At 49.0% G+C, this 18,930-nt stretch overlaps 1 protein-coding gene and 1 long non-coding RNA gene across 3 annotated transcripts in view; both read left to right on the top strand.

Annotated features, from left to right (window-relative positions):
* The window catches only part of AFG1L (AFG1 like ATPase), a 144,600-nt gene extending 129,620 nt beyond the window's left edge, over positions 1–14,980 (top strand). For both annotated transcript variants that reach the window (XM_073220830.1, XM_073220829.1), the window contains exons 11-13: positions 6,597–6,737; positions 9,319–9,432; positions 11,361–14,980. In XM_073220830.1, coding sequence (XP_073076931.1) covers positions 6,597–6,737; positions 9,319–9,432; positions 11,361–11,489 — 384 coding nt within the window. In that variant the 3' untranslated portion in view covers positions 11,490–14,980. The remainder of the gene's footprint in view (positions 1–6,596; positions 6,738–9,318; positions 9,433–11,360) is intronic.
* Positions 14,981–15,365: 385 nt separating this feature from the next.
* Positions 15,366–17,044, top strand: LOC140845783 (uncharacterized). The gene is made up of 2 exons (XR_012124674.1): positions 15,366–15,797; positions 16,552–17,044. It is a non-coding gene; the product is annotated as an uncharacterized lncRNA (long non-coding RNA).
* The last annotated feature ends 1,886 nt before the right edge of the window (positions 17,045–18,930 follow it).

Genomic DNA, 18,930 nt, shown 5'->3' with positions numbered 1-18,930 from the left:
TTACAAAGAGGAGTCTCTACAGGTAACGATAACCCTTAGGACAGTGCAACCTAGACGGTGCTTGAAATCATAATCGTCCGACCTGAGCTGACATAACGGTGGCAGACAAGGATTAGCCAGGGGGAGAAGAAAGAGCCTCTGGCTGGGAGCTCCCTGGTGTCTGTCTGCTGAAGTGGTGAGTCCTCCCTGCAGAGCAGGACGCAGCCTGGAGGGGATCTTGGGTGCGGGGCTGGCATGGTGCTGAGAAACCCCCGTCCTGGCACCAGGCTCAAACCGGGCAGCCAGCTGAGTAGCTTCCCGGGCAGAAGTAAGGCAGCAGGCGGGCTGGGTTCTTTATTCCTGCAAGTTTGTTAAGAAACCGTGCTGCATGTAATCCAGCTGTATACTCTGGGTAATTAAGGAAAACAAATGCTCTCTGCAGACTCATTATAGATTTAAAGTTCTTTAAGTTTTCATCAGGTTTCCACAGAAACAAAGAGTTTGAAACAATAGTCGAGAATGCACAAACCATCGACTAAGTGGATTTTAATTGTTCCTGTTGGGAAAATTATTCAGATAACCAGCCACATCAAAGACTATCAAACTTTTTAAATGCTCAGGTAGAAAGATGGAGAATGTCATCATTATCTATCATAAGAAGAATCTGCAGTGGATAATGCTACTTGAATTTTGAGCTAGAATAACATACTCAAGCTACTAACTGAAGTGCCATTTAGTACTCAAAAGTAATCCTGTGCTTTAATTATTCATAGGATGTGCATTAATTTACAATATGAATTATGGTTTCAAAAAGTGTCTTAAAGTATGGTTTACTTACATAAGAGGGTCAACTAATGCAAAACAAAAGTGTAAATATTTGCAACTGCCATAGATATCCAGTGCATGCAATTTAGTGGTATGTCAGGTCAAAAGAGTGGAGAAATGTGTCTTCTCTGTGTTTTGCAAGGTTCTTAAAGGACTTAGCACAATGCCTTGTACTTATTAAGCATGATAGGTACAGTTGATTTTGAAGAAGTGTATTCATTTACCCACCAATCTTGTCCTATGCAGGGCCCTGTTCCCTTGTCTGTGCCAGGTGCAGGGGACACAGAGGAGAGTAAGATGGTTCCCACCCTTCTGGGGATCCGCCGTCTCACTAAGTGGTAAATGAGAGTGAAAATTGCAGTAAATAGACTGGTGACTCCTCAAGTCCTTTAGTATATGCCTTTATGTTGAGTATTTTCTACAGTCATTCTTCATTATTATGAGGGAAGATGCAGGGGACTAAATAGCTGAAAAACAAAAGAGTAGACTTTGGTTGGAATCCGTACAGAGTGTCAGCATTGTCTTGCTGCAACACCACTATTTTTATTCTTTCTTGTTACAATATATCTTGTTTCTCTCCCCTTCAGAAAATACAGGAAAATATGAATGATTAAAAAAGATCATTCAAATACCTCCAAGTCTATCAGTTAATAAGTCTATCAGATGTTAGAAATAACAATTATTAGCATTTTTTACTTAGCCTTTTTCCTACTTATATATTTTGAGCAAAACAGGTACTTTAGTACAATTATAATTTTGCATTATGCTTTTTTCACTTAGTTGTCATGTTTCCAAATAAAATATTTTTCATAAATAGCATTATTTGTTGGCCATAATATTATTCCATTTTATCTATGTGACATAATTTATTCAGCCATTCCTCTGTTGTTTTATTTTAAAGTTGCTTTTTGGTGCATATGGTCATAAATAATCCTGACGTATATAGCCTTTGGTTGAATATCTGATCACTTCCTAAAGATAGATTTTTTTTTAATTGAAGTATAGTTGATATACAATCTTATATTAGTTTCAAGTAAACAGCACAGTGGTTGCCCAGTTCCCCCCATTATTACATCCTCACCCCACTAGTGCAGTCACTGTCCACACAGAATCATTGGCTCTGTTCTCCGTGCTGCACTGCCATTCCCGTGACCAGCTCACATTATGATTGAGATTTTTATGCCTTCTCCCCCTCCCGCTCTCCAGCCACCAACCCCAACCCCTTCCCCATGGGAACCACCAGTCGCTTCCCATGGTCTAGGAGCCTATAGATTGATTTTTTGAAGCAGAAGGACTGAGTCAAGTTTATGACTACTTTGGGCCTCTTAATGCCCCAACAAGGTCCTTTCTGGAACAGCTGAACTGCTTTATTCTTCCGGAAGCAATGGCTATCTCATTACATGGTTGCCAACACTGAGTAATATAATTTATTTTTCTTTGCAAATTGCTATATGAAAAGTGATGTTTTTATTTTGTCTTTCTTTGGTTACTGTTGAGCTTGACTCCATTTTTCATTTGTCTAATAGACTCTTATACTTTTTGCAGTTTTTTGTTCTGCAAATTGTCTATTCAAATTCTTCATCCATTTTTCTGTTGGAATGCTCTTACAACTTAGTTTTCTTGCCACAGTCCTTGTCTCCCCCAGTCTCTTCTTCATCTCAGCTGCTCTCTCAGTGACTTTCTGCTTTATTCAGTTGGTCATGTCTTCTTGCATTCTGTAAAGATGCCGCATAATTTTTTGACTTTTTTTCTTCTAGCTCTTGTATACAGTAAATCAGAAGTTTTATTTTTGGAAATAAGTTTTATACTATGCCATAAAAATGCCAAAAATATATGAACATAAGTCACAGTACATGTGTTTACATATGTTTATCACTTACGTAAAACCAATCTTTTACTATAAAAGCAGATGATATTTTTCCACATGTGTGAGTTCTGAGGGCCTTTCCTGGGAAGTTTCTCTCTAGCAAGCACGGTGTTCAGTTAGCTCTTGCTGCCTGACCGGTCAGCCCCCGCCCCCGCTCAGTGGCCTATGAACAGAAGCACGCACTCCAGCTCTGCCGTCTGCAGGCCTGCCGGGAGGTGCTTTTGGTCTACTTTGGACGCACTCACGCACCTGTAGGCAGCTTTGCTGTTCTTGGCCGGGCTCAGTGGCTGCAGGCTGGCCTAGGACGCTTCCTCTGCTCGGACGGCTACAGTGTGCTCAGATGGCAGTGCTGCGGAGTGAGGAGAAGCGCAGAAAGCCTCCGGAGGCCTAACCTCAGAGCTGGAAAACCATCACTTCTGCCTCGTTCTGTTGGCGGCGGCAAATCAGACGACCAGTCCAGATGGAAGGAAGGGCTGGGCAGAGAGACCCCGTGTCTCAGTGGGAGAGCTGGAAAGTCACAACCCAGAGGGTGCGGGCACGGAGGCAAGAACGTCTGGAGGCCCAGCGGGCGAGGCCGCAGTCCGCGGCGCCCCACGGGCGTTCTGCACTCCTCCCGAGCATTTTGAATGGGCTTCAGCTGTCATGACTCTCCAGGGGGTGTTTCAGCCAGTGCACCTGAGCGCCCCAAACACCTTTAAAATACCAAGTGCTAGAGAAAGAGCAGGTGACTAGTTGGGGCAACATTAGCCACTTCTCAGTCGTCGTGATCGGGGCGTCACACAACAAAAACGATCCGCTTGGGTGGCACACGGGCTGACTTGGCAGCGTCTATATGTGGTTCAGTGAAAACAGTTTCCATATCTCTATATATTATATAACAATTTCACACTGTAAAAATTAATTTACAAAGATATTTTAAATATACCAAATACTGGATTTGAACAAAACTGTCAAGTAAAAATCTTCTCAAATTTGTAATGAGCAAAGTTGCCCCCCTAAACATAATTTTTGAAAAACCAGGTTTGATGCTGGAAACGGCTGACTGCAGTTGCTGGTGATCCGGGTGCGGTGATGCCCTCACTTCACAGAGAAGGGCCGTCAGAGGGCACGCAGCTGGGAGGGCGGACTGGCAGTGCCAAAGCTTCTGCCACATTTTTGCCCACTCCTGCTTCACTTAATGAAAAATAGCATTTCTGATGAATCTGTCGCCAAATTCAGTCCTGAAAGTTGGAGTGTCACTTCTTGGGTGCTTCACCGTTGAAGCCAGTGTAAGAAAGCAGACTCTAACTACTTACAGCAAAATGCCTTCTCATTTGAAGTTTATCTTAGTGGTGCTGATTTCTTTTGGGAAAAGATGTTCTTCTTCAACTAATAATACATTCCATTCTTCCTTCTCATGTTTTTAAAGAAAAATATAATATCTCTCCTTGGCCTAATTGGGATTTCTTTGGCAACTAATAGCCCTTCCTTGTTTTAATGACTTTTTTTGTGTGTGTGGTAATATAGTACATAACATAAAACTCACGATTTTCGTAATTTTTAAAAGCGTCGTGTTCAGTGGCGCCAAGTCCATCCACCGTGCTGGGCGGCCGTCCTCTCTCTGGCTGTGGGATTTGCCGTCATCCCAAAGTGAAACTGTGTCCACTAGGCAGTCACTCCCCTTTCTCTCCAGTGACTATTGTTTTTAATTAGTTTTCTTTCTGTGAGTGAGCAGATGATTGGGTTAGTGATGCAAATTTGGGGATATTTGCTAATATAATGGCAAACGCAGTACCCACTGGCAAAGGTATATAATTTGTTTTAAAAAGCTGAGTGGGCAAAATTCTGATTTTCAGTTGCCCCGGGCCCTTCAGCGCCCTTCTGGTAATGATCTTCCGTGGGCATGTCGTTACACTGATAGAAGTCACACCTGTGCATAAAGAGCTTAATTATACATAACTACATACCTAAGATGAGGTTCTACATTTTTTTACTTATACTTTCTGATTTGCAAAAGGTGAGACACTTAATTCTGACGGATCCTAAAACCACAGTGTGCGGGTCCTCGGTGCCTGAGTCTCGCTGCGCGGAGCGCCGCTTTAGGTGCCGACGGCAGGCAGCCCTCCTGCCGCATCTGGGGGGTGCTTTCATTGCGCGGGGGATTCCAGTCTCGTCCGGCCCCTGCTGTGACCCCCACAGGCGGGCGCACAAAGGCTGATTGCGGGTTTCAGGGGTAATTGGGGTGGGGTGGGGGGCAAAAACTAGCCGGTCCTGTTGAGAATGACACTTCACGACATCCTCAACCCCACCGAGCCCAGTCATCCGAGCTACAATGAAATGGACAGCAGCCCAGGCGGCGTGAGTGCCCACGTGCGCCGGGCGCTGTGCTGGGCGCTTCGCGTGCGTCGTTCCTGTTAATCCTCGCAGTCCCGTGAGACAGGAATCCGCTCCCACCCTACGGATGGGGGAACGGGAGAGAGGCCCCAGGACTTCCCGGAGGCCGGCAGCCTGTCAGTCGTGGCCCAGGACCCCCAGCCCGCCGTCAGCGCCCGCCCCTGGCCCCGGACCTGCGCGCCCGCACCCCGGGCCCTGCGAGGCTGGGCCGGGTCCCGGCCGACGGCGGGCAGAGGTCTCCCCCTCGCGGCCCTCCAGCCCGGGAGAGGCAGGGGTCTTCCTTGGGCGGCGTCTGCGGGCGGGCTGGGGGAGGGGAAGGGACCCTGGCAGGGCTGCAGGAGCGGCGAGCATCCGCGCGCCCTCTGGTCCCGCGCCCCTTGGCCCCCGGCCTCGCAGCTGCTGCAGAGCCCGCCCCGCACCCCCCGGGAGTCCCCGCCCCGGGGAGTGGCAGCCCTCTGCTGGCGGAGGGGACAGAGGTGACCGCAGGTGCGGGGCCCTCGGGCGGGAATGGCCCTCCCCTCCTCCCAGGCCTCTGGTTCTCCCTGCGCACATTTCTGGGGGAAGTTCTAATGCAAATGACTCCCCAAGCGCGGGAGACCTTTCTGGACAGGAAGGGGTGTCGGTGGGTTCTGCCTTGATGCTGCCAGGCACGGCCTGTGGCGATGCTGGGGCTGCCGGAGGGGTGGACGTCTGAGTGGCGCCCGGCCCACGCAGGTCCTGGGCTCTCGTCACCCCAGCGGCCCGGGGACCCCTCCGCATCCCCGCGCACGGCCATCCCCACGCGACCCGGAGTGTGCTTGCAGATAGTTACCGTCATTTCCCCGAGTCAGATCCATGTTTCAGGAGCAGGCGCTGTGCATCTGTAGGTGGTACCCTTGTGGGTGACCTTGTGGTGCCCGAGCGCTGAACCTTCCTCAGATCAACAGGTAACGAGTTGTGCCGAATTACCCTCGGTCCACTCTGGTCATTAACCTCCCTGGGATATCCTCTGAAGGTTAGCAAACTTTACGACGTTGCACTTGAAGCACTTTATTTACCTCAAGTTACAAGAAAATATTTTCTTCATATTGAGGAATAGTCTTTATTTCAAAGTGGTGCCTTTACAAGGTGATGCCATCTAACAATAGTAACAGTTTGCAGCTGAGGAATAGGAAGGATTTGTTAGGACGTGTTTAAAGTCAGGTCATACAAATTTAACAGCTGGAGACTGGATTTAGGACAGGCCTACAAGAATCCAGGTGAGATGGCCAGAGGTACCCTCACCCCCACCTGTCCTCTTACGGCCTAGTGTACAGTGACACACGGTGCACGCCACACAGTGCACACCACACACAGTATAGCTACACCGGGAGTGCAGTCACACCGTGCAGCTACATGCAGGGGACGGTGGTGCACAATACACACCCCACTTGGTCACTTACCCCAAGGCCACCACCGCAATCACAGCATGACAAGAAAAAAAAGGTGTTTTCAAATTCAATAACCTAAAGGCAACTGGAACTTAATAACCGTTGGCTTGCTTTAATTTTCTGTTATTTCATTTTAATTATAGCCACTTGGTGCCAGTGACTACTTGGAACTGTCAAGGAATTTTGATACAGTATTTTTACGAAACATTCCACAATTTACACTGGCAAAGAGGACTCAGGCTCGAAGATTCATAACTCTCATTGATAGCCTCTACAATTTCAAGGTAAGGGTGGTGTTCATACTCTCAGAACTAAACGTTTTGGACTGTGGAGCCGTACTGCCTGGGCTGGAAACGCTGGTCTGCTGCCCCCTTCACTTCTCTGAGCCTCAGTCTCCTCATCCGCAAATCAGGGATAGTGACAGTATTTACTTCAGAGAATTGTTGTGAGGACACAAGTGCTAGTCCGCGCAAAGCTCTGACACGATGCTGGGCGCCAGCCGTGTGCTGTGCAAGCGCCAACAGTAAGGACAGCACAGTAACGCTGCCCTCGTGTTAGTGGTTCCCTCCGTGCGTGGACGAGCCGTGGGTCCTGCCGATGATGCACGGCACGTGCCTGCCCAGGACTGAGGGCGCGGTATTTGCCGCCTGAGTGACCTGCTGGACTGATGAAACACTGAATGATAAGCAAATGAATGACTAAAGGACCTTCCTGAGTATCGGCACTTTCTCTCCCTGCGATGCAGAAACCCCAGCAACGAGCCTTGTCCCGTCTTGTGTGTTTGGTTTTTTGGCCCACGTGTTTTAGCCTGAGTAGCAGAGGTGCCGCGCATTCATCATGCAGCGCAGCCTAGCAGCTAGGGCGGCCTGTGCGCCGGGCTGTGGGCCGGGCCGTCTGCCTCGAGGACCAGCTTACCTCCCGAGCTTCGGTTGCCTTCTGTAGAAAGAGGGGGTGATGGTGGCACTTAACTCCTACAGTGGTGGTGGGGACGCTCACAGACACCGTGTGGCACATGATCAGCTTCCAGGGAAGGTGAGCCATTGTTAGTAGTGTGTATCTGTAAATACCCATTTACAGCAAAAGTGTAAGTCCAACTTCAAATAAGTTGATTGAAAAATATTTTTCTATTGGATATAAATTTCTCCCTGTTCCTTGTACAGAATAGATCAGCGATTTCTAAAATCAGAAGGACTTTGAAGTACCAAAATCTGCTGGGTGGGAGAGGTGAGATTTCAGCACTCCATCCATTCAGAACTGTCACACTGCCTGGCCCAGGCCAAGGGCTGGGAATTCAGGGACAGGCTAGGCGTGGTGCCTGCCTTCATGGGGCTTGTGGTCTGGCGCCAGAGGAACATGAGTCTCATGGCCGCAGACCTGAATGTGGAGCCACGCTGTGGATGAGCTTTTGCAGAGACGGCAGTGTGGTGCTGGGGGTCTGGGGGAAGAGCAGACTGACCTCTGCCGAGAGACAGGGTCGGGGCGGACAAAGCGCAGTCTTGCTGAGGACTGACGGCAGCAGAATCGTCTGGGCCACTTAAGGTCCAAATTCTAGAGCCTTGGCCACCCCCAGCCCAGCACGTGAGCCCTGGTCCTAGAGGATGAGGCCCGGCAGCTGCAGGTTCACGAGCCCCGGTGCTGCTCGTGGACGCTGGGCTGTGTGGCCGTGTGAAAACAGGTCCGCAGGGTGCGGCTTTGCAGCAAAAGCCCTGTGACCAGCCTGAGCACAGATGGCTCTGGCATGCTGCTGAGGGGACCCCACCTCCGTGCGCATGGGGCCAGCAGACACCCAGACGGCATGGGAGAGGCAGGAGGCTGAGCATGCCCGAGCAGGGGGACCACCCGGCCCAGTCCCGCCCCAGTCCACTCTTTTATTTCCTCATTAAGATGAAGGGAGGCATATGTGGCAACGTGATGGAGCACCACGCCTGATGTTTGCTTTACCAAATCACATCTAGAGCTTATACTCTTTTTGTAAACAGCGAAATTATCATCAGACATTGGGAGCATTAAATGGACATTATTCTAGAATGTATTTGTGAAAACTTGTGAAATAAAGTCATGTATTCATGTCATTTATGATTAAATAATTTATGAGAGGGGGAGGAAGGCCATTTGGATATGGAAAAACTAGTCTCAAATGTCAATATGGTATCTTAAAGTATTGGCATATTTATTTTAATAATGATTTTTAAAGGATAGCTTTGAATCCTGAAAAGAAACTCAGGACTCTGTAAACATCAAAAATATGTTTTGTATTTAAAGTAGTGGACTTACAGTTCATAAAGATATAAAAGCTGTTTCCAATATATGATCACGTACACACACTTGCTCAAACACTTATGTCCTCACAGAATATTGACATAAAGCTCAGTTTTTGCAGAGTGCCTCGGCAGGATGCTGACATAAATGTGGGTTCTGGAGACTTGGGGTGCAGTCCGAGCGGCAGAGCCCCGAGCTCAGCGGTCACCACAGGCAGGGCGAGTTCTCTAGAGCATCTGGGAGCACCGCTGACGCCCACCGAGAGGGCTCCGAACAGCCGGTGCGAATGCCAGCCTCAGGCTGTGAAGGAAAGCCCGCTGGACTTAGAACGGGCGTGTGGGCCGCCGTCGGGGGCTGAGTCCTCTCCAGGCCTGAGGTTGCCTGGCAAAACCTAAACTCCCTACCTCACATGAGCTGTGTGGGAAAGAACTATGCAGTTTCAAAATATCACTTTAAAGAGACACAACTCTTAGGAAAAATATGGATGTTTTAAAAGCAAAAATCTAAGCTACCTGTTATGACAGTTTTATTTTGTGAGAGGTTTATTCTTGCTTTCAGCTTGTGAAATGGAAGGAGTCACACATTTACTCATCTTCCCCATTTCAGGTGCGCGTAATTTGCTCTGCACCGACTCCTATATCCAGCTTGTTTTTGCACCAACACCATGACAGTGAGCTGGAGCAAAGCAGAATAATGATGGATGATTTGGGGCTGAGCCAGGTAGGCCATATTAACATAATCTGTCATTATTATCAAACAGCCTAATTGGTTTGGTTTTATGCATGGCTGTGGTTTGAAGAAGAAATGTGGTATATATTTAACCATCGATTTGCTTCCTTCTTCCAAAGCCAGACAGTAGACTCATTCTCAGTATCACTAAACAGAGAGAATTACAGGCTTAGGGTGGAAGGAATCTTCGTAGTTATTTTTGCATGTGACAAAGCAAAGTCCAGAGAGGTGTATGAATGAGTCTGCGGTCACACTACTGACTAATGGCAGGCCAGAGCTGGACCCAGGGCACCAGCCTCTGGTGCTGGGCTCATTCCACTGCAGCACTCTGCCCCTTCCAGATATTCTTCACGTCTGCTGCGTTCGCAGAGCGCGAGATACAGGATCCCAAGCACGCAGGCCGGGGACTCCAGGAACATGGAGAGCCAGGCAAAGGCCTTGGCTTCAAAGGACATGCAGGAGTCACCTCCCAGCCCCCGTTCTGTGAACATTTCTGGAGCCTCTGTGGGTGCTGGGCTCCGGGGGCCCAGCCCGGGCTGGCCCAGCTCTCCCACAGCCTGGGGCCTGCGGAGTCACACAGGCCGCGCAGAAGTACCCTCGGATTTCCTTCTTCTGCAGGAGGCTCACAGGGTGTGATGTAGCTGTAGACAGTTGAAACGTGAATCACAAACGCAGAACCATCTCTAAACCCTCACTTTCGGAATGAAAGGAGCCCCATTCTTCCAAACAGGAGGTGAAAGGCCACCTGGAATGAAGAAACAGTTCCTTGTTAACCTGAGTAGAAATTGCATATTCTCAGGAGTTTAGGAAAATGAGGCCAATAATTCTTTAAAAAACAGACTTTGAAAATATGATTACATGTAGAAATAAATAGCTACTCATAAACCAATGTGCTGGGGCCTTCTGAAATGGTAGTTTCTCTAAGAGAATAATTATATCCAAATCATGTCTTTCAAATTTGGAGAAATACTCTTAAGGGGCTACATCATCTCAGTTTCTAAGGGCCTTTAAATCACTGGCTCTTAAATTTCCCCCCAAGGATTGGGTTTCAGATACAGGGCCAGTAAGTTCAGCACGTGGGGCTCATAATCAGGGCATGTGACCTCAAGGTCATGCAGTTTTGCGGTGGGTCAGTGGGGAACATGGACCCAGGAGTCCAGAACTTTCCTCTGAAAGAGCAGAATAGCAGACTCCTAAGGAAAGAGACAAAAATTCAATGCCCACCTACTGGCCCTAAGCCCACAATGGCATCTTCAGTCCCGGGCTGGTCATTGGCCTCACATAAGCCTCCCCACCCTAACCCTAGATGGCGGGCTACGTGTCTCAGCAGCTCAGGCTGACAGCGGCCCCGGCCTTCTCATGGTAGGCCCTGGGCACAGTCCGCAGGCCCCCAGGAGACTCCCAGGCATCCGGTTTGCAAAGGCTCTTCAGAGACTTGTCCTCAGGCCCTCCCCGAGGGAATGCGGGTGGCCGTGTCCACCAAGAGCCAGAGGGGGTGACAGCCTTGTCCCAGCTTGCCGGCACTGCTGTTTTGGGCCGTCACTCATGCCCCGCATGCGCTCTGGAGGGAGAGTCCCTCCTGTTCTGTTGGAATGTCCCTCCTTTAGGTTTTGCGGAGAACTTTCATCTGAGCAAAAATGTCCATATTTGGATTTGGGGGTATTGTGTTAGTTTTAATTATTCTTCTAAAGTTTTCCCTATTATTTCCTTCCTTGTAATTTGTTCTGTTTATCAATTGTCAGTTTAAATTAGTCCTTCTGTAGTCTTAAGAGATTGCATATGAAAAAAATTTATAGGACATTTCATAATCTTAGCAGGTAAACCTAAACAATTTTTTTTAAACTTGTACTTCGCTCCGTAAATTTTGGGGGCTTTAATTGATGCTAGGTTGTTTCTTGTTTTGTTTTTTGGGTAACCAGGACTCAGCCAAAGGACTCTCCATGTTTACTGGGGAAGAGGAAATCTTTGCATTTCAGCGCACGATTTCCCGCCTCACGGAAATGCAGACTGGACAGTACTGGGATGAAGGGGACAGAAGCAAGCAGTGACCGTCACTTCTGCATGAGTAAAGCTCTGGGCAAACGATTAGCACAGGCAGAACTCCTTATTAGGGGACTTGAAGGAGTCACTTTCTCATCATTAATTATGCACTTTGTCCTCTGGACCATGTTATCTAAAATTGCTGTCAATGAGGTAGTAGATTAGTAAGTTAAAGCCATTTTTATAGGTCTATTCTTTGCCTGTTTAGCCTCATTTCTGCAGCACAAAATTAAAACCAGCACCCCTGCAGACTAACATAGGATCAGACCTCGTGGCTGCACCTGAAGCGCCTGAATGAACCTTTCACACACACAGGAAATGCAGGGTGTCTGGACATTTCTGAGCTTCGGCCCGCGGCAGCCGCACGACAAACACATCTTCCATGATGGCGGGAAAAACCCTGCATTTCAACCCCAAGCAGAGAAAGCTTTCTGGTCTTACAAACTGAAGAATGACAGTTAGAATGAGGGCTTATACATGGGATTTTGGGGGGCTATCATTGTACTAAATCTCCCAGGCCCTCAGGTTTCCTCACAGCAGGAGTGTGTTTTTGACCAGGAGATGGAGCTGCCAGTCAGGACCTCATCTCCAGGGGACGCAGAGTTGCTGGAATGGCCGTCAGATTCCAACTGACAGGCAGATGCCCCAACGCTGACAGCCAGTGGGAGGACAGACACCAGGAAGGGGGTTAGCGGGACAGAATTGGGAGGGGACAGGGTTCTGGGCAGCCGGTCAGCGGAGTGGCTCCTGCTGGTGGGCAGGCAGGGCCCCAGAGGACAGCAGCGCCCACCACGGCCCACCTGCTCTGGGTGCACAGGGCTGCTTCCCCCCACCGCCTCTGCTGCTCCGGTGGGACGACCGAAAGGTAAGGCCGAAAAAACACTTTTGACAACCATCTTGGATAAAATCCGATTTGTTCTTCCTTGGGGTCATTCCTTGATTCATTCAAGTACAATCTGACTTTCCTGACTCTTGTTCAGAGGGACCTTGGCTGAGGCTGTCACAAGAGTCTAAATCCCTCTTCAAGGAAAAAAAGAGAAAAGAAAAAAAATGCGAAAGCTACCAGGTCTTCTGAAAATCAGATCCTTTTTGGGCGTAAAGACAGGCAACTCTTCGAATAAATGACCCCAGTTGGCCACGTGAGCAAGCTCTTTGAGCCTATTTATTACTTAATACCTTTTCCACATTAGTCTGTTCTGGACATTAACCTAAGTCAAGTAGATGATGAATAGGTTATCCAAGTACAGAGAAAAGTGTGAATCAAGGCTTCTGAAAACTAAATGTGGTTTTAAAATATTTTTATTGAAGTGAAACAGTTCAAAAAGCAGTTAAGGCAGGGTAAGAGGGACAAAGTATTAGAAACAACTGGCCGCCGTGTGCCACATTCATCGCCGGACAGTGCCTGCTCTCAGATAAAACACTAATCCCGGGAGGTTAATAAAGTCATCCCTGCTTGTAGATAGGGACACTGAGGCTTGGAAAGTTAGTTTGACCAAGAGTCACAGTTTACGACTACAAAACTAATGCCATGTTTTATTCCATACCACCTCTAGAAAAAATAGATCATTTTTAATATTCATTCTTTTTTTAAAAAACTCAGTGAAGATGAATTTACAACATAACCATTGCTTTGAACTCAATAGATAGAAAATCTTTAACTTGTTTCTTTCCATCTTAGCTTTTGGCTTTTCACATTTCTTTGGCAATTTTGCTGTGCCTCACACACGGAGACAGTGTGAAGGGATGGGAACAGCCACGTCCCTGAGCGTGTGGGTGTATGTGAATAGCCCCCAACTTGCTTTCTGTTGTAAAGGTCCATGTGAGGTCAGGTATTGGGAACTAGAATTTCATTTTCCCATAGGAACAACAGGTCAGTGCCCAGGCTCAGTGCACAGGAGCCTGTGGGATTCTCAGTACAGCTGCCCCATAATTTCACTACTAAAAACTTAAACTCCTTTTAAAATATTTTTCTGGTAGAGTAAAACTAGTTCAGGTTCCACCTGAGTACCTGGCTGTGTCCCCACTTCTCTCCTACCCCCATGCCTGCCTCTTCCTGTGCCTGGTGGGATAGGCCCTAGTGGAAGGGCTCGCTAGTGGTTGGGGTTTGGGGGGCAGGGGCGCATGCACCTAGGCGTCAGGCAGGGACAGGAGGGAGTTCTGTGATGACCGGAAATGGTACACACTTATCCTCACTTCCTCTCCATAAAATCTGCTTCATAAATCATCCTGCAAGAAAAAGAAATCTTAAAGAATAGCTCTTACCAGGAAACAATATGGCAGTTCTGAAAGAATACGAATGCCACAATGAGACATGAAAAATGACGGCTGGAATGGACAGCGCTTCATTCATGTGTTTTTCTTCCAGTCCTGCCCCTGTTTCCTTCTCAGCACTACAGTCTTTCTCCCTGGGGTTGCATGAAATCTCCCAGAGCAAACGCTCTTTTTTTGAATGCTTTAAATTTACACTTGAAGATGGAGTTTGAGCTGAGCTGAGCTGTGGGTTAGCCCCTCTCACCTAGAAACTCAGACCGAGAAGTCATCCTGTCAGAAAGTGCCTCTGAAAGGCGCCCTCCAAAAGGGTCACTAATTCCCAAACAGAGAAGAAATCCTGTGGAGAAGGAAGATTTTTCTTGAGGAGAAAGAAAAAATCTGATCACTGCATTCTTCTTGCATTTATTTAGGCGGTGATTGGGCCACGTACCCACATCAGTAATAATGAAAAGAAAAACATGGTGGACTTAAAGAAATTTGTAACCTATTTTTTTATGTTTATAAGACCCAAAAGACTATAGGACCATTCTAATCAAATTTATGCATTTCCAGTGGGATTTCACGTTTTAGTTGTAATACTTTAGTCTTCCTGAAGTATGTTTCCTGTGCTTGCGAGTGTGCAAGTAACATGGTTTAAACACTGGAGTTTGAAAAAAATTCCCTTTGTAAAATGTACAAATAGATGTGCTCATATCTAAGTATTTAACATTATTTAAGAAACAGATAATACTCTCTGCTAGGCATGGTTCTAAGAGCTTTTTAAACAAACTATCCTTGCAACTATCCTATGATGAGCTGGGTAGTTACCACCATTTTACAAAGAAGTTGAGGCATGGAAAATGGGTACAGTATACTGTCTTGCTAATATGTACGCTGGAGTCAGTAAAATGACCAAAATACTTATTTATTAAATTTGCCATGTAACTGCTTCTGTCCTGAAAACTCTGCCTACTGCAAGCAACTTGAACCTACCTGGCAGCCGCATCATGTGGGATAAAAACATGAGTGATTGGCATCCAGGGTCCTGACATTTGGGTCCCTGACTGACTGTGGGAAACTGGCAGAAAGTCTGCAGGTGATCTTGTGACCTTGTTAATGACCTTCATCAGATCCACTAACCTCATAAACATTTGCTGGTAGAAAAGAATGTCCTCTGGAGGTGAGTTTACAATTTTTTCTTAAGGCAGAAGTAAGATTCATTTTTCCCATTGGCATAGCAGTTCGTTTTCCTGGTACAGAAAATTAAAAATAATGAAATTTGTCCTGTGGTTGAGTGTCTGCTGACTCTGTCCAGCTTTGTACTAGAAACCTCACATCTGCCCTCGGCTGGTCCCTCACCCAGGCGAACACGTCTCCTGAGCTGCTTGGGATGGTGTGAGGCCGGAGGCATTTGTCTGCCTTGCCTGCCCAGGAAGGCTCCCGGACGCTGTCCCCGCTGCCTGACAGCTGGGCTCTGCGGTGTGCCCGCTCTTCTCATCCCAGTGCGGGAAGGGCTCCGGAACTGGTGCTGCAAACTCTTGCCTTATGACCTTGAACTAGTGCGCTGACCCTCAATTTTCTCATCTATAAATGGGAACCGTAACACCCATCTGATAGAGTTATTCTGAGGATGATTGGTGAAGAGCACTTTGCAAATAAATGGTAAGGGATCAAGTATTTTTATTGATACTAATGATTATGATCATAAGGTAACCGCATCATCGCTTTGCCTTGCATTATAGTAAGACAGTAAACAATGCGGTTTCTAGCAGAAGAGGAAGATACACATTAAACGGTTAGACATCAAGGGCACAGAATTCTGGCTTAATGAGATGCTATGAAGATTGTTAAATTCCAGTCCATTCTTTCAGGATTAGAGAGAAAATGGATTGTTCAGCCTGTGCCGGGAACAGCAAAAAGATTTCCCAGGAAGAGGGCACCATCTTGCGGTCAGTGGGATGAGCTGGCAGGGGAAAAAGTCCGAGAATCCAAGTGTCGGAGGACAGTGGTTCTCGGCGCTGCGGTTCCCGGGTCGGGCCGCAGCCCTGGAGACGCCAGGATAACTGGTGAGCTGGGGCGGCCCCGGGGTCGGCACCTGCCAGGGCTCCCGTGGGTGCTGCTGCGCAGCCAGGGTGGAGAACCGCCTGTCAGGAGCCCGGCCACCGGCACCTCCGGCCTCCCTGCTGCCCCCGGGCCTGCTGCGCCCCTCCGTCCGCTTCTCCTGCCGCCTCTCCTCCACCCCCACCGCCAGGGCCCGGAGGCCCGCGGTCGGCGGCGTCTCCGGCACGGAGCCCTTCCCCTCCCCCGCCCTCCCGCCGCGGCAGCTCGGAGGGACGCGTGGTGCCCCTGCCCCCCTGCGGAAGCGGACGCCCAGGGCCACGCGCCGGGAGGCACGCTCCCGCCCCGGGCCCTGCCTGCGTGGCCTCCCCTGCCCGCCGCCGCGGTCGTAACAGCCCCCAGGGGGGGCCGCGGGGGGCCGGGAGGGATGCGGGCGCAGGGGCTTGTGCGGGGGCTGCCGCCCGCGGCACCACAGGCGGGACACGCGACGGCACAGTGACTCTAAGAGGAGGGTGTCGCCACCGGTCTTTCTGTGCAGTGAGGACAGGGACTCCCTGGAGGCCCCTGGGATCTGCCCCCCGGGGACGGGGAAGGCGCGGGACCCTGCCCGCCCGAGGACCGCCCGCCGCCGGAAGCGATGCCCTGGGCCCCCGAGGCCCCGGGGGTGGGGGGAGCCCGCAGCCGCGTCGGGGGAACGTGAGATCCAATGCCATTAATGTAACTTTGGAAGCCCACACATAGAATGACTCGGTATTTGACTAGGCCACGCAAATCAAATTTATCTGTGGAAAACAGATCGGAGGGAACGGCACACACGAGGGCGGCTGCTCGGGGGAGGAAGCGCGAGACGAGGACGGAGCTGAAGGGCGAGACGAAAGGCGGCCTGGCGCGGCCAGATGACGTCAGGCGCCACACAGCATAAAGGGGCGGCCCTGCGCGGACAGATGGCGTCAGGCTCCCGACCTGAGGACAGCCCCCCGGGGCGCCCCGAGGCCCCGAGGAGAAGGACCCCCTCGGCTGCCGGAGGGGTGGGCAGGGACGGTTTTTGGAAGCCGGGGGCCCGGGGCGGGGAGCGCGGCGGGGCGGAGAGAAGCCAGCGGCCCCACCTCTCCCGCGGTCAGAAACCACCGCCGGCTGCAAAACGCTCGTGTTTGTGGGTGGGGTGTATGTATTTAAGCTATCAGACATTACAGTTCAGAAGTGAAATATTTAATTCATTTAAAAGTAATAAGCTCATTACATATTATGTAAGTGGCATTATGAAAAAAGTAACTGTTTTCCAAAACAAAAGCAATTTAGGAACAAGGGTAGCACTGTTTTAAATTTTTGCCAGTGTCTGGCTTCAAGGAATACAGCTAGATTATCATCCTGGCTTACGCACCCAACGGCTGTGAAGTCAGCATCGTGTAGCCTCTGGAAAAGTCAGCCGTATACCTAGGAGAGCCGGAGAGTGGGACGAGTAAGCAATGTCTGCTAGTGGTGGTGGGAAAGATGGTTCTGACCTCAGAGACTCACTGATGGAAGAGGCTCAGGCCCTCAGGGGAATGTTGCATGAGCAAGAATGAAATCACATTCTGAGAAGCCATGGAGATTCTTGGTGGTGGTGGTTACTGTAGCATAACCTAGTCTATCTCGACTATGTAAGAGCCCATCCCCAGGCCAGCTCTTTGACTTCGGTTTCTTGTCTGAGAACCTGCCTTTTCCCTGAGAATTGACAATAAGGATGGCTTCTCTTCCAGTTTATCTCCAGATCTGTGTGGTATGTCCCTGGGGGCCTGAGCAATATCAGCGTATCTCTATATCTACCCATGTGTGTAACTCCTTCCCAGCCTCGTACATTCCTTAACTTTAAATACTTCTTACTTTGTTTTTGTGTTCTTGGTCACAGTGGAAACATTGGTGGGCAGGCTTAAATTTATCCTGTGCCTTTGAACCCATTCTCACCAGCACTTAGGTGGCCAGGAAAGCTGCTTCGCATTATTTAAAGGTTGGAGTTCAGCTGTTAGTTGTTTGAAGCTTTAAGTAGATGCAAGTTATGAAAACCATCTGCTCAGCTATGAAGTCTGCAGCCAGAGAAAACCATGTTCAGAGATGAAATCAATCCGACCAAAGAAGAAAAAACAGTGTAAAATCAGGCAGCGGTAGAGCACCTGCTTGTACAGATTGTAAGAAACCGGTCACTTCATTCTCCAGAGGCAACCTGGCGGGAGGGCTGGGTGGGCAACGACAGCACTGACACGGGGCCCACGCTGCGCTAAGCAGACATGACCTTGGGCACGTAAGCTTGAACAAGTCACTGAACATACTCTTTGGGCCTCATCTGTCAAGTTTTTCTGTGAAACTCTTGACATTTTATAATTTGATTAAATAGTGTGCAGATATAAATGGCCAGTAAGCACATGTAAATGCTCAATATCGTTACTCAGAGAATTGCAAATCAAACTAACGAGATACCGCTTCACACCACTAGGGTGGCTAGAATTAAAGAGGCAGATAACAAGTACTGACAAGGATGTGGAGAAACCAGAGCCCTCACACATCACTGAGGAAAGGTGAATGGTGTAGCTTTGGAAAACAATTTGGCAGTTTGTACAGAAAGTTCCTTGGATAAAATGAGAGTTCCTGTGATTCTCACCTGGTCATGGTTGACTAGCTCACTGCACACCTGTGGGCAATACATGGCTGTTGACTCTATAAAAAGAGCTCCGCCCAGTGCTCTGGGCATGACACGGTGGCAGGGCTGCAAGGCTGCAGGAGAGCAGAGCAGAGGCTGGAGTGGTGGCAGCGCCGAGGACAGAGGCCCAGAGGACGGCTGTGTGGGATGACTGTGTAGAGAGGCCCAGAGGACGGCTGTGTGGACAGAGGGGCCCAGGGGCAGAGACCGGCTTGCTGCATGTAGACTCACTTTGAACAGGATTTTGGTGACTGACCTGCCACCTGGAAATAAAGTTAGGTATAATCCTTTCACCCCAAGAACGTTTTGCTGTCATTTTCTTTCGTCACACTGAATCCATAGTGAACTTGCCTGGGGCTGAAACCCATTGGCAAGACATTCCTACAGCCAGGATTCTCACCTGACCCTGGTTGGCTTGCTAACTACACACGTGTGGGCAACACTGACTATGTAAAGAGCTCTGCCCA

The sequence above is a fragment of the Manis javanica genome, chromosome 13 (genome assembly GCF_040802235.1).
Source record: "Manis javanica isolate MJ-LG chromosome 13, MJ_LKY, whole genome shotgun sequence".
Classification (NCBI taxonomy): Eukaryota; Metazoa; Chordata; class Mammalia; order Pholidota; family Manidae; genus Manis; species Manis javanica.
This window is presented reverse-complemented; position numbering and strand designations above follow the sequence as displayed.